Raw genomic sequence first — 14600 nt, 5'->3', positions numbered from 1 at the left:
TCGGTCAGGGAGGGCAGTATTTCCCTATAACTGAACCTTCCCTTCCAAAACCAGGGTCACAAAGACCCATATGTGACAATAGCAGGCTTAACTAAGCTCAGTTTCATTCAAACTGCCAAAGAAGTTTCATATAACAATACGTCAATTTTAAATCAGTTTTTCCTGGCTGTAATCCCACTTTTCTTTTCAGATGTTATGGAATTATCCGGATCAGCTTTCTATCTGTCCACACAGACTGAGATTTACCACAATCTCACTGAAGCACATGTTTTCCACAGCAAGTCACACATGTAAGAGAGCAAAGACCCACTCTACACTGGGTACGTGAATGGAGTTGGCAGATTATTTGTGCTCCATCTGGGAAAACATCTAAGCAGTTGGACAATTTCGACATTGTTTAAGACCAAATCTGTTCCTTCTTCAAAGCTACACTGCATTTTGACATTCCATTAACTAAATGAAATTCTATACTAGATCCAAATATACAAATCACCAAAGACTCAATTGCTATTAGCACGTCCTCGGGGACACTGTTCATATATTCAAGCAGGTGACATTGTTTACCTCCTTCCTATGCGGTGTCAAACCATGTGCCAGTGACAAATGAACATAAACTGACTAAATTTAAAGCTGCTCACATTACTTGAGGAATATGCTTGTATTCAGGGTACAACTAAGGCAGCCAATTGATTCTGCCATTCTGTCCCAGGAGGGTGGATGTCCCTTAATCGTCTGAAAGAGGGAAGCCCTCTAACATACAAAACAGCTAAGACTCAGGCCCTCAGCTAACTGGGTCTATTTGCAAAATTATTTATTTACATAGTTTGTTTTAAACAGTTTTCTAACAAAACAAAATAAATGTCTGATACTACACTAAACATTTTTTTATTAATGTCCTAACTCTGGACATCCTTCACTATCTGTCAGTAAGTGTGATTGCAGAATATATGAACAGGTGTGCAATCTTTTACAGTTGAAATTGTGCATTTCTGTGAATTCTGTGTCGGGGCATGTATTGTACGTTTGCGGGTGGTATCAGAAGCTCTACCTGCTACCACGGTGGTCTCTGTAGTCCATGTCAAAGCTGTGGATGGAGTCGGTGCAGGAGTCCAGGTGGTTCTGGAGCCGGGGGCCCATGGGGTACTGGTGCATGGAGGAGTTGGGCTGGGTCGTGGTGTGGTAGCGCGGGGGCAAGCTGTTGCTGGTCTCACTACGGTAGTCACTGTCCCGGTCGTCCACCGCACTGTCATGGTCATCCAGCGCTGTAAAGGGGGAGGGGCAAAAGGACAAGCTCCACAAGATAACTTCTAGAGACCTAGGCATTATAACTGCTAAAATGACTACAGAATCTCCATTCTAACCCACTGATGCTCACAATTTCACACACACAAAAAAAAAAAACATGTTCGCCTCACACATATGAGTTACACAATAAGAACAAGTGGTGATATACACTGGGGTCAGGTAGGGTCAGGTAAGAGGGAGGTAAGGAGGGCAAGGGTCATGCACCTTTGAATGCAAGCCAACCAGGAAGTAAACCACAGTGGGAAGGGGAATGTGATGTGACTGAACGTATAAATCATTAAACAGTCAAAAAGGGACACCCAAATTAATCAGTTAAGGAACTCAAATGCAATTTTGACATCGTCTCTCAGTGACGCAGTCTCAACTTTGGCACGCAAACAGGTCCTTTGGATTGCAGAATGCTGACCCTAAGCTGAGTGGCCTACTTAAGGTGACAGGTGAGGTGGGCTGCGTCCAGACTGATAAGTGAAATAGATAGTTCAGGACAAACTGATGTTTCGATTTCTCAAAACAGGCTGGCGAACACTGCCCCCTGTCTGTGTGACGATGCTGTTGCATCTCATTGACATTGTTCACAAAGTCATCAACTGCCACTATGCTTATTAAGGTCACCTACTGACTGCAAAAACAGATGTAGGCTTAACTGCTATTGTCCAGTTCTGTTTACATGCAGGTAGAAACAATAACAATGTGTGTGTTTCCATGTCCCGTGGGGAAATTGATAAAGGTGATGAAACTCAAGAAATATAGATGAAACTCTGACATGAGGTGTAAAGAGAGGAGAGTGTGTGTGTGTGTGGGGGGGATATTTCCCCTGGCTGTAGCGATTGTTTTTGGTGCTGGATAACATGCACAATGCATTGAGGATAGGCCAAGGTGAAGCTTTGGGAAGGGATAAAATTCATCACAAAAAAGACTGTTACATACTCAGTGTGTCAGCCCATCCGAAATAGTTGCCTGGTGAGGGTGTTGGCAGAGAAGTAAAGTGAGAGGTAGTGGAGAGTGTGCAAAAACTGTGCATGACATAGGAGGGGAAATTATGACCATGCATGAAAGTGGCATCACTGTGTGTTGACATTCTTCCTAACTTTGCAGGAGTAGTGACTGTTTTGGAAAAAATGTATTGGATAAAAGGCTTACTTGATGTTAAGTCTGGGTTAGGAGATTCACACATAACTCAGGAATACGACAACTTAAACAACGTGAAAAGCCCAAACTAATGGTAAGCCAGAGAGACACGGGGCTGATGAGAGAGCGCCATCTAGTGGGATATTATGGTGTGGAAGTCAGTCCCACTCACAACATTGGGAGGCAGCAAGCGGCATGGGGCGTCTTTGGACCTCATCCTGCAGAGGGTACTGGAGAGAGGAAAAGAGAATAGGAATTGTGACCTCTGATCATCCACAACAAAGCATCATCGTCACTCTCAAACTCCTGCATTTGTATAACCACCATGACTTCAATGCCACTGCATGCAATAGTTATCTACAATCTATGTTGTCACTTCAGAGCTCAGCAAACAGTGATGAACACGTCAATACAGTACCTAACCAGTGTTTTCTGTCAGGAAAGAGTCAAATGACCAGAGTTAGTCCCATCGTCTATTTACATGTATTTTACTGTGTGCTAGTGTATTTTACTGTGTGCAAAGAGCCAAGTGTAACAGAACATTTGACCGCAATGTACATGGTATTTTACAATATGCAAACATAGAGGCTAATTTCATAAATAGATTACCAGTGTAACTGCTTGAAATATAAATACGTACATTTTGTATCTACATATTTGACACACTGTTCCTGGCGCCTTGCATGTTGGGTGGGCCTTACCTCATCATGGATCCTCATAGTGTTGATGCGATCCAGCTTGCCGGTCCAGTACTGTGCCTCATCGTCTGGGATGTCTGGCAGAGAGGGGTGCAGGCACACACACACACACACACACACACACACACACACACACACGGGTGACTGGTGAGCTGCATCCTAACCTACACCATCCGTGCTCCCACATACACCATGCTGCCATTACATATTCATGTCCCTTTAAATATATCATAAGCCACTTAAGAATAAGACATTACAAATAGTTGGCTCGGCCCTTCAAACTGCACTGTTGGGTGCCAGGGCCCGGTATTACAGCTCCACTGTAGAAACGTTTGTAATGACAGAGACAAATGAATGCACAGAAGAAAAGGATCATAGTCCTGACAGTGACAGAACTTCAGAGACATAAGAAGCACAGAGGACAGGAGTGTTATGGGCTGCAAAACTGCACAAGCCTTTACTTGAGGACATAACCAGCCCAACAAGTGACTAATGTACAGACAGATAAAGTACACATTATTACCTACTACCAGGGTATTATGATGGCGCCGGGGGGGGGGGGGGGGGCTGCTGTCTTAACTGCTGTTAACCAACCATGCTATTTTGTTTGTTTTTTGCGTTGTTTGTAACTTCTTTTGTACATAATGTTGCTGCTACCGTCTCTTATGACCGAAAAGAGCTTCGGGACATCAGAACTGCGATTGCTCACCTCAAATTGAATGAATAGTTCTTCAATGAGTCGGATGGGAGGGAAATACTACTACAGAAACCCGACCAGATCCCCGGGATTCACTTGAGAAGGAAACTGAGATTTTGTGAAAAAAGATCAGGGTGCCTTGCTAGGATTATACGAGTGCCTTCCATACTGCTAGCTAAGGTTCAATCGATGGAAAATAAATGGGACGAGCTGAAAGCACATATATCCTACCAAGGGGACATTAAACACTGTAATATCTTATGTTTCATTGCATCGTGGCTGAACAACGACATTAAGAATATACAGCTGGTGGGTTATGTACTGTTTCGGCAGGACAGATCAGCAGACTGGTAAGACACGTGTGGTGGCCTATGCATATATGTAAACAACAGCTGGTGCACGATATCTAAGGAAGTCTCAAAGTTTTGCTTGCCTGAGGTAGAGTATCTCATGATAAACTGTAGACCACACTATCTACCTAGAGAGTTTCTGTATTTTCCGTAGCTCTCTACATACCACCACAGACCGATACTGGCACTAAGACTGCACTCAATGAGCTGTATACCGCGATAAGCAAATATGAAAACTCTCATCCAGAGGTGGCGCTCCTAGTAGCCGAGGACTTTAATGCATGGAAACATAAATCAGTTTTACCTAATTTCTACCAGCATGTTAAATGTGCAACCACCTTTACCCTACACAGAGGTGTACAAAGCTCTCCCTCGACCTCCATTTGGCAAATCTAACCATAATTATATCCTCCTGATTCCTGCTTACAAGCTAAAATTAAAGCAGGAAGCACCAGTGACTCGGCCCTCCCAAAAAGTGGTCATATGAAGCAGATGCTAAACTACAGGACGGCTTCGCTAGCACAGACTGGAATATGTTTTGGGATTCTTCTGATAGCATTGAGGAATACACCACATCAGTCACTTGCGTTATCAATAAGTGCATCAAGGATGACGTCCCCAGTGACTGTACGAACATACCCCACCAGAAGCCATGGATTACAGGAAACATTCGCACTGAGCTAAAGGTTAGGGCTGACGGAAGCTTATAAGAAATCCCTCTATGCCCTCCGATGAACCATCAAACAGGCAAAGCATCAACACAGGGCTAAGATCAAATCATACTACACTGGCTCCGACGCTCGTCAGATGTGGCAGGGCTTGCAAACTATTACAGACAACAAAGGGCAGCACAGCCAAGAGCTGCCCAGTGACACAAGCCTACCAGACGAGCTAAACTACTTCTATGCTCGCTTTGAGGCAAGGAACACTGAAACATGCATGAGAGCATCAGCTGTTCCGGACGACTGTGATAACGCTCTGAGCAGCCAATGTGATTAAGACCTTCAAACAGGTCAACATTCACAAGGCCAGATTGATTACCAGGATGTGTACTCTGAGCAGGCGCTGACTAACTGGCAAGTGTCTTCAGTGACATTCTCAGACTCTCCCTGTCTGAGTCTGTAATACCAACATGTTTCAAGCAGACCACCATAGTCCCTGTGCACATGAACACTAAGGTAACCTGCCTAAGTGACTACCGACCCGTAGCATTCACGTCGGTAGCCATGAAATGCTATGAAAGGCTGGTCATGGCGCACATCAACACCATTATCCCAGAAACCCTAGATCTACTCCAATTTGCATACCGCCCAACAGATGATGCAATCTCTAATGCACTCCACACTGCCCTTTCACAGCTGAAGAAAGAAACACCTATATGAGAATGCTATTCATTGACTACAGCTCAGCGTTCTACACCATAGTGCCCTCAAAGCTCATAACTAAGCTAAGGACCCTGGGGCTAAACACATCCCTCTGCAACTGGATCCTGGACTTCCTGACGGGCCGCCACCAGGTGGTAAGGGTAGGTAACACATCCGCCACGCTGATCCTCAACACGGGGGCCCCTCAGCTACCTCCTGTTCACTCATGACTGCATGGCCAGGCATGGCCAGACTCCAATACCATTGCAGATGACAACAGTGGTAGGCCTGATCACCGACAAGACAGCCTATAGGGAGAAGGTCAGAGACCTGACTGTGTGGTGCAAGGACAACAACCTTTCCCTCAACGAGATCAAGACAAAGGCGAAGATTGTGAACTAAAGGAAAAGGAGGACCGAGCACGCCCCCATTCTCATTGACACATCACCAACAAACTAACATGGTCCAAGCACACCAAGACAGTCATGAAGAGGGCACGACAAAACCTATTCCCCCTCAGGAGACTGAAAATATTTGGCATGGGTCCTCAGATCCTCAAAAGGTTTTACAGCTGCACTATCGAGAGCATCCTGATGGGTTGCATCACTGCCTGGTATGGCAACTGCTCGGTCTCCGACTTCAAGGCACTACAGAGGGTAATGCGTACGGCCCAGTACATCACCGGGGCCAAGCTTCCTGCCATCCACAACCTCTATACCAGGCGGTGTCAGAGGAAGGCCCTAAAAATTGTCAAAGACTCCAGCCACTCTAGTATTAGATTGTTCTCTCTGCTACCGCACGGCAAGCGGTACCGGAGCGCCAAGTCTAGATCCAAGAGGCTTCTAAATAGCTTCTACCCCCAAGCCATAAGACTCCTGAACAGCTAATCAAATGGCTACCCAGACTATTTGCATTGCCGCCGCCGCCGCCGCCCCCCCACCCCCCCGGAACATTGCTGCTACTCTCTGTTATCTATGCATAGTCACTTCAATAACTCTACCTACATGTACATATTACCTCGACACCGGTGCCCCCACGCTTTGACTCTGTACCGGTACCTCCTGTATATAGCCCCACTATTGTTATTTACTGCTGGCTCTTTAATTATTTGTTATTCTTCTCTTTTTTTCCTAGGTATTTTATTAAAACTATTGTTGGGCTTGTAATGAAGCATTTCAATGTAAGGTCTACACCTGTTGTATTTGGCCCATGTAACAAATACAACTTGATTTGATGCCGCTGGTCTATTAGAGCAGAGCTCCCACTCCCTCCCTGTGCCCGGATGGGCCATGATCCTTTACAGAGACACTGGACATTAAAGAGAGCCGAACACAAAAGGCCAGGGCTTCAAAGGCAGATGAAACCAAACCCTTTTCCTGGTGAATGAATGGGATCAATTGTACAAAGAACCCAGACAAACACACAGCCTCACCTCCCCTACCGCTACCTTCAAAGGCCTGCCTTTAAACACCTGAAAGTAGCCCAAGCACCTCCCACAGTTTAACTTTGAAGCTACCAATCTGAAGTGTTTTAGGAACGCCGACGCCAATTCTGGCAACATTAAGGGACAGTGATGTCGAAAGTGACGTACAAATTACATAACTGTTCCCTCTCAGTGTAGAGAGACGAGAGTGGCTGCATCCAAGAGGCTCACTACTCAACCTGCTGGCATTTCAGCCAATCGATATCATGTCTGGTGACGTACGTTAAAGCACAGGTCATTGGAAAATCTAGTACTGTATAAATCATTACTGTGCCTTATGTCTGTCACATCTTCCAATGCAACAACAAAAACAGACCTACAACATTTCAGCATCGTACCTTTAGGTACTGTAACTGTAAAAGCTATTTGACCATGTACTGTATAGAAGCAACAAATACATTTTAAAGAGAGCCTATTATATAAAAGAGATAGCTATGTGCCCAATCGAAAAATTGTGATCTATATGACATTTTACCGAAAGGCAGCTCAAAGCGCGTGTCTAGCAGAACCCGGTGGGGAGTTGGGTTCTTGGTGCCGTAAATCTCATCAGCCTTCATCAGAACCTCAGCGTCCAGGAAGGTCCACTCCCCTGAGCCCTCCTGAAGGAAGAGGAAGACAAGGTCAGAGGTCATAAACAAACCAGATTAAACCAACCGGGCGGTGAACTAGGGCCCAGACATATGTGTACATGGTTTCAACATTTGAGCTGGATGTCTGATGTAATTGTGTGCGTATGTTTGGATGCATGTATGCGTTCTGTGTTCCTCACCTCCTCTGACTGGCGGATGCTCTTGAGGGGGATCCAGGCAGTCCCCAGCATGGTGTCCCAGATAAGGCCTTTGTTCCACACCTCCACGATGAGCCCCAGGTCCAGACGGTTGATCTCACTGGAGAAACAGAGGATGGGAATGAAGGAGATTGGGTCATAATCAACTCTCATTTGATAAAGTTTGATAGACAGAAATTGGTATTAAGAGAGACCAAGTGATTAAGCCCATAGGTAACAATGTAAACTGTAAATATTCTAAAGGATGGTTGCATTTATTATGTAGTGAGTCACATCCATTCAAATGGAAACATCGAAGTAACTATGACAACAGAAACTGGGATAAGTACTACTGTCTGGCCTGCTGCTCATCGACTACTTGTGGTCTTTGTTTACGCATCATGTCAGACGTTGTGATGCATTCAGTCCTTTATTTGCCATTCAAATGGAAGCAAAGCCTGCTAACAATAAAAGAGCATCTCCTTTGAAAGAGACGATTGCTTGTGATGTATCGATCTCATTTGCATACTGGCATCGACCGTGGTTGACAACTTAGAAAGATGAGAGAAGATAATTATCAAAAGTGCACTGCCCTAAGTAACAGTGGCAGTAAGAGTGAGCCCAGGTGCAAACAAAGATATTGTAACCACTCACACTTAAAGAGATGCACCAAATGACGACAACACTATTACCCTAATGAGAAAACCATTCACTGTCAATCTCTTAGGCTCTTACGTTGCCACAGTGAATGCAAACATGATCAACCAGGTACTTGAATAAACTGCTTATGGTCATAAAGTAATTGGTCATACCAATATACTTTTAGAAAACAAATACAAACAATGAGAAGACAATTTTGCACATTTTAAAATAGTAAACAGACTCAATCACACACTGAATTCACTTTGAGCTCTCTTTCTGCAGCATAGAAACAAACTAAAGAACCCACGGCACAGACTGATTTCTGTGAAAGCAGCATCCAGAAATCCATTCATGTTTCATTTGAGCTTCCCATTGTCTGTGGAGTGAGATGGGAATGAACCACAGGACCCCACCCCAACAGGCTTTGGGAAACAATGCTGGAAAATACTGCATTTATAATTTACCCCCATTACTTTCTCTAAACACTAAAAAAGCAGGGATAGGACAAAATAATGATTAATTGATGGGTTGCCATAGAAACAGATGGTTCTTTTGAGGCCTCATTCAAGCACAGAAACATTAAGGCTCTCCTCCATGTCACTTCCTGGAGCACCCGTCACGGAAACAGTGAGAGATCCTTCCATTACCACAAATCGTCAAAAACAACACCATCACAGTCAGTGTAAACATAAGCCCCAGTCCAAATGAGACAATTCCATGTAGGCTCTTAACATCACATACTGTAGGCTTGGCTCTATCAAACTCTGTTGTATTTGTAAACCCGAAAGAACATTAAGAACAATAGGATTATAATGACTCTGAGCTGCATAGCAGAGGCGCTATGGAAAAAGCCCTACCTAGAGATAAGGCGAGTGAGGGATGTAAGATATACATATCGATCCACAGCTGTCACTACACGCCTGTTTTCTGTAACCTCTGGTGGCCTGAGCATGTCTCTAGGTGGGGATGGCCATTCAAATCAAATAATCAAATTTTCTCACAAGGAAGGTGTGGTCTGATCTGGACTCCAGTCTCGCTCTGGCTAACATAGAAACAGAAGCCTGGCCTGACAAACCATAAGACCCTTTGGCAATCTGCTATGTCATTAAGAAGACCAACGTGCAGCCATCCACTAAATTATTCGGAGTCAATTATATAGAATGTGATCGATATCAATTAGGGAAGCTGGTCCATAAAGGTTGACCCACAGAACTAATAGGCTACAGCTTTCTGGCAAGAAAACATCACTGAAGGAGGAAGAAATCGAGCTGAGCCAGTTTTCAGATAACAGTAAACTTGTGTATTTTCCGGACACACCAGATATCATTTTTAACATGCCAATGCCATTCGCTAGCGCTTCAATTGCTCACCTCAGCTAGACCATACACTGTCCTGTTCATTGGCATAGGACTTGTAGTTTGTGCTAAACTAACACATTTGCTAAACATGATTTACATACAGGTCTAACAGGTGGTGCTCGTCAAGGGGCCTGAGCTGAATGTTTGATGGCAACACTTGAGTGATGTGCTAAGCTATCGTATTGTGTTTCATAAATAGTACTAAGGCAGAGAATTTACACGCCGCAACATCCTTGTGAAAGTTCTGGAAAAATAAACAGAACGATGACCACACAGACAAAGAATAAATCTACAGTTACAACATAACAGCCTACAATCAGAACACTAAAATGAGGAGATGAGATGATTAACAATAAGTGAACAGCTGCGAGAACCGGTTAGCTACCTTTCTCGAAACAACAACCCACCTGGTAGTCAACAAATGGGGACAAAACTGGAAATCCCTGACTGACCTACTGTCACGTATTACTGTCTGAAAATCATAAACCTGAAGTGTAGCTACAGAGCATTACCACCAGCGGCAGGCTAGCTTTCCTGCTCTCACCTGTCTGTAGGGTAGAGCACTCGGGTGATTGCATCTGCTGCATAAAAGGTGTTCGTGACTGAGCATGGAGGACATACTGTCACAATAAAGTCTGTTGAGCTCAGAGCCATAGCGCCTCCCTTTATCTTCACTCTCTGATCCTCATTGACCAAAACAAACCTGATGTTACATGATTCCGTTGACACTGTATGAAAACAGCGACACTTAGAGCCCTCAGACTATTCTATACTCCACACAAACAGGTGTGTTGTGGCCTATACGACAGTGTGTGAGTGCATAGGACAGGAAGAGCAGTCTAAGTCTGGTCACTTACAACATGAAGTCCTGCTCCCAGCATGGCTGGTCCCCTCGCACGGTGATGGTGGTGCTCTTGACATTCTGTACCTTCAGAGTCACATATGAATTGAACTTGTCTGTAATACAAAGAGATGAGAAAGGAGGTTAAAAGCCTGCACGATGACATAAGACCATGGAGGTGACTCCTATACACGGAATACAAATATTACCCGCAACATGTAAAGTGTTGGTCCCATATTTCATGAGCTGATAAGATTGCACAAATTTGTTTACATCCTTTTTAGTGAGCATTTCTCATTTGCCAAGATAATCCATCCACCTGACAGGTGTGCCATATCAATAAGTTGATTACACAGCTTGATCATTACACAGGTGCACCTTGTGCTATTGACATTAAAAAAATAGCATTCAAAAATGTGCAGTTTGTCACACAACACCACAGCTGTCTCAAGTTGAGAGTGTACAATTGGCATACTGATTGTTGGAATGTCCACCACAGCTGTTGCCAGATAATTGAATGCTATCGCCGCCTCCAACGTTGCTTTAGAGCAGTGGTTCCCAAACTTTTTATAGTCTCAAACCCCTTCAAACATTCAACCTCCAGCTGCGTAACCCCTCAAGCACCAGGGTCAGCGCACTCTCAAATGTCTTTTGCCATCATTATAAGCCTGCTACACACACAAACATAATAATTAGTGCGTTTGTGTCACAACCCAGCTCCTGGGAAGTGACAAAGAGCCAAGGCACAAATAATAATTAATAATTTAGCTCTTTATTTAACCATCTTACATATAAAACCGTATTTGTTCATCAAAAATGGTGAATAACTCACCACAGTTTAATGAGAAGGGTGTGCTTGAAAGGATGCACTTAACTCCGCAATGTTGGGTTGTATTGGAGAGAGTCTTAGTCTTAAATCATTTCACACAGTGTGTGCCTGTATTTAGTTGTTTTCATGCTAGTGAGGGCCGAGAATCCCCTCTTACATAGGTACGTGGTTGCAAAGGGCATCAGTGTCTTAACAGCGCGATTTGCAAAGGCAGGATACTCTGAGCGCAGCCCAATCCAGAAATCTGGCAGTGGTGTCTGATTAAATCACATTTTCACAGAACCGCTTGTTGCAATTTGACGAGGGTCTTGTTCAGATATTGGTAAGTGGACTGGTTGCAGGGCATGAAAGGGATAACGAATCCAGTTGTTTGTGTCAGTCATCCATTTCAGGAAAGTACCTGCGTAATTGCATACCCAGGTCACTCAGGTTCACATTTTACATTGTCCGTAAGCTTTAGTTCATTTGCACACACAAAAAATTCATACAGTGATGGAAAGACCTGTGTGTGGTCTTTGTTAATGCAGACAGAAAAGAGCTCCAACTTCTTAATCATAGCCTCAATTTTGTCCCGCACATTGAATACTGTTGGAGAGTTCATTCAGCGAGAATTTTTTTTAATAATACTTTTTTTAAATTATTTTTCTTTATCACCCAGTCATGTGAGAAACTCATCACCACACAAGCAGTCAGACAAGTGAAAATTACGGTCAGTAAAAATAAAAAATGTAAACACGTGGCAATACTTCGCCTCTTGATAACCAGTGCACTTCTCTCTGTTGTAAAAGCGTTACATGGTCGCTTCCCATATCATTGCATAGTGCAGAAAATACACGAGAGGGAGCCTTGCTTTACCATTTTCACTGTAGTTTCCAAAACGTCTTTCAAGCGGTCAGGCATTCCTTTGGCAGCAAGAGCCTCTGTGTACCCAAGTGGCGTTGGGAACAACGGCTTGCATGCACGTTACCACTCCACTACGTTTTCCTGTCATGGCTTTTGCTCCATCAGTACAGATACCAACACATCTTGACCACCAAAGTCCATTTGATGTCACAAAGGTGTCCAGTACTTGAAAAATATCCACCCCTGTTGTCCTGGTTTTTGAGCAAACGTAATGAGCAGCAGCTACGTTAGGCTACATACAGACCGTTAGTGGAACTCCCACGAGAGAGTAATTGTTAATGTGATTGGATGTTAATTATGTTACTAGGCTACCTTTATTTGATATTGTGTTATTTCGCTGAACAGTAGATGGTTTAATTTCATTTTTGGCAGTGAAACGAGGCTACTCAGGCAAGAAAAAAAACTCACCCAAATGTATAACCCCGTTGGAAAATCGAAATGAACAGTTTGAAAATGGTAAATCACATTTATATTTGGCGTAACCCCAACGGCATTGCCACGTACTTCTGGGTGGGAGTGGCCGTTTTAGAACATTTGGCAGTACGTCCAACAGGCCTCACAACCGAAGCCCATGTGTATGGGCGAGCAGTTTGCTGAGAGTCCCATGGTGGTGGTGGGGTTATGGTATGGGCAGGCAGAAGCTACAGACAACGAACACATTAGCATTTTATCGATGGCAATTTGAATGGACAGAGATACCGTGACAAGATCCTAAGGCCCATTGTCATACCATTCATCTGCCACCATCACCTCATGTTTCAGCATGATAATGCACAGCCTCATGTTGAAAAAATCTGTACACAATTCCTGGAAGCTGAATATGTCCCAGTTCTTCCATGGCCTGCATACTCAGACATGCCACCCATTGAGCTTGTTTGGGATGCTCTGGATCAACATATACTACAGCATGTTCCAGTTCCCGCCAATATCCTGCAACTTCACACAGCCATTAAAGAGTGGGAGAAGACTCCACAGGCCACAATCAACAGCCTGATCAACTTTATGTGAAAGAGATGTCACGCTCCATGATGCAAATGGTGGTATATTTTTGTTCAGTACACAATACTGATACAGTATTTATCCCCACCACATAATTAGGATAGGGTTGTCATGCTGAAAGTACCTCAGTAATTGTGGGAGGGGACAAAAGAGAAAGATACCATCGAGTCAAACATATTAATTACTGTGTACATGTAGGAGACGAAGTCTCCATATTACTTTGTCTTTATATGACATAGGCAGTAATCTGCAGGACATCAAATGATTTTCCAGACAAGAATCATAGAACTTCTGTATGTAGGTCAGAAAACAAAAACATGGTGGCAGACGTGGCCATGATGGGATGCAGTAACATGATAGTAACATGATTGACCATAGATCAGACTTCGGGCCTGTACAGTAGCAGTAAAGCTAGCTTGGCCAACAGCTTCACTTAGTCTTTGTGCGACTGTGACGGTTGGCAACATTAGTGAGAGACCAAGGAGATAAGTCTGTTTCTCCCCCCCCCCATGCTAATCTCACTACAGAGTCGGACACCGCCAGGGTGGCAGCAAAATATAGCCTAGCCATTCTCTCCCCAGGAAGATCCGATTCCCTCACTGCAGAGCAGCCTCCCGAACATAGCTGTGGGAATCATCACCACTTCACCTCGGATACTGTAACAAGCCAGTACATAAGACTACGTGATGCAGAGACAGTCGGTATACTTGTGACCTGCTTCTACAGCAGAAAAGGTCACTGTCATCAATCATACTATGAAGTTAAAGACTAAGGTTAAAATACCATTGATTCATAAACATTGAAAAAGGCAGCACTGAAGCAGGTCGTTTCATTTAATAAAACAATGATAGGCAAACTATTTCATATTTACTGTAGGATATTATACTGACTGTAGAAAACATTAGGAATCTGTTAAATCAACTTCAGTGTAGATGAAGGGGATGAGACAGGTTAAAGAAGATGTTTAAGCCTTGAGACATGGGTTGTGTATGTATGCAATTCAGAGGGTGAATGAGCAACACAAAATATTTTAGTGCCTTTGAGTGTGTCAAGAACTGCAACACTGCTGGGTTTTCCACGCTCAACAGTCTCCCTTGTATATCAAGAACGGTCCACCACCCAAAGGACATCCAGCCAACTTGACAACTGTGGGAAGTATTGGAGTCAACATGGACCAGCATCCCTATGGAACACTTGACACCTTGTAGTCCATGCCCAAAGAACTTTAGGGGTGCAA

General features: G+C 43.9%; 1 protein-coding gene across 6 annotated transcripts in view; it reads right to left on the bottom strand.

Moving 5' to 3' along the window:
• Positions 1-14600, bottom strand: part of unc13bb (unc-13 homolog Bb (C. elegans)) — a 114229-nt gene that overhangs the window by 63840 nt on the left and 35789 nt on the right. For 3 of the 6 annotated variants that reach the window (XM_090234600.1, XM_090234601.1, XM_090234603.1), the window contains exons 3-9: positions 10649-10748; positions 7795-7912; positions 7501-7624; positions 3135-3208; positions 2606-2663; positions 2233-2262; positions 1049-1262 (exon numbers count right to left, since the gene is read on the bottom strand). In XM_090234600.1, coding sequence (XP_090090726.1) covers positions 1049-1262; positions 2233-2262; positions 2606-2663; positions 3135-3208; positions 7501-7624; positions 7795-7912; positions 10649-10748 — 718 coding nt within the window. The remainder of the gene's footprint in view (positions 1-1048; positions 1263-2232; positions 2263-2605; positions 2664-3134; positions 3209-7500; positions 7625-7794; positions 7913-10648; positions 10749-14600) is intronic. The other 3 variants (XM_090234604.1, XM_090234602.1, XM_090234605.1) reach the window with 1 other exon arrangement.

The sequence above is a fragment of the Oncorhynchus mykiss genome, chromosome 5 (assembly GCF_057628025.1).
Source record: "Oncorhynchus mykiss isolate SJ-2025 chromosome 5, ASM5762802v1, whole genome shotgun sequence".
Taxonomy (NCBI): domain Eukaryota; kingdom Metazoa; phylum Chordata; class Actinopteri; order Salmoniformes; family Salmonidae; genus Oncorhynchus; species Oncorhynchus mykiss.
Note: the sequence above shows the minus strand (reverse complement) of the source record. Positions and strands in the feature narration are given on the sequence as shown.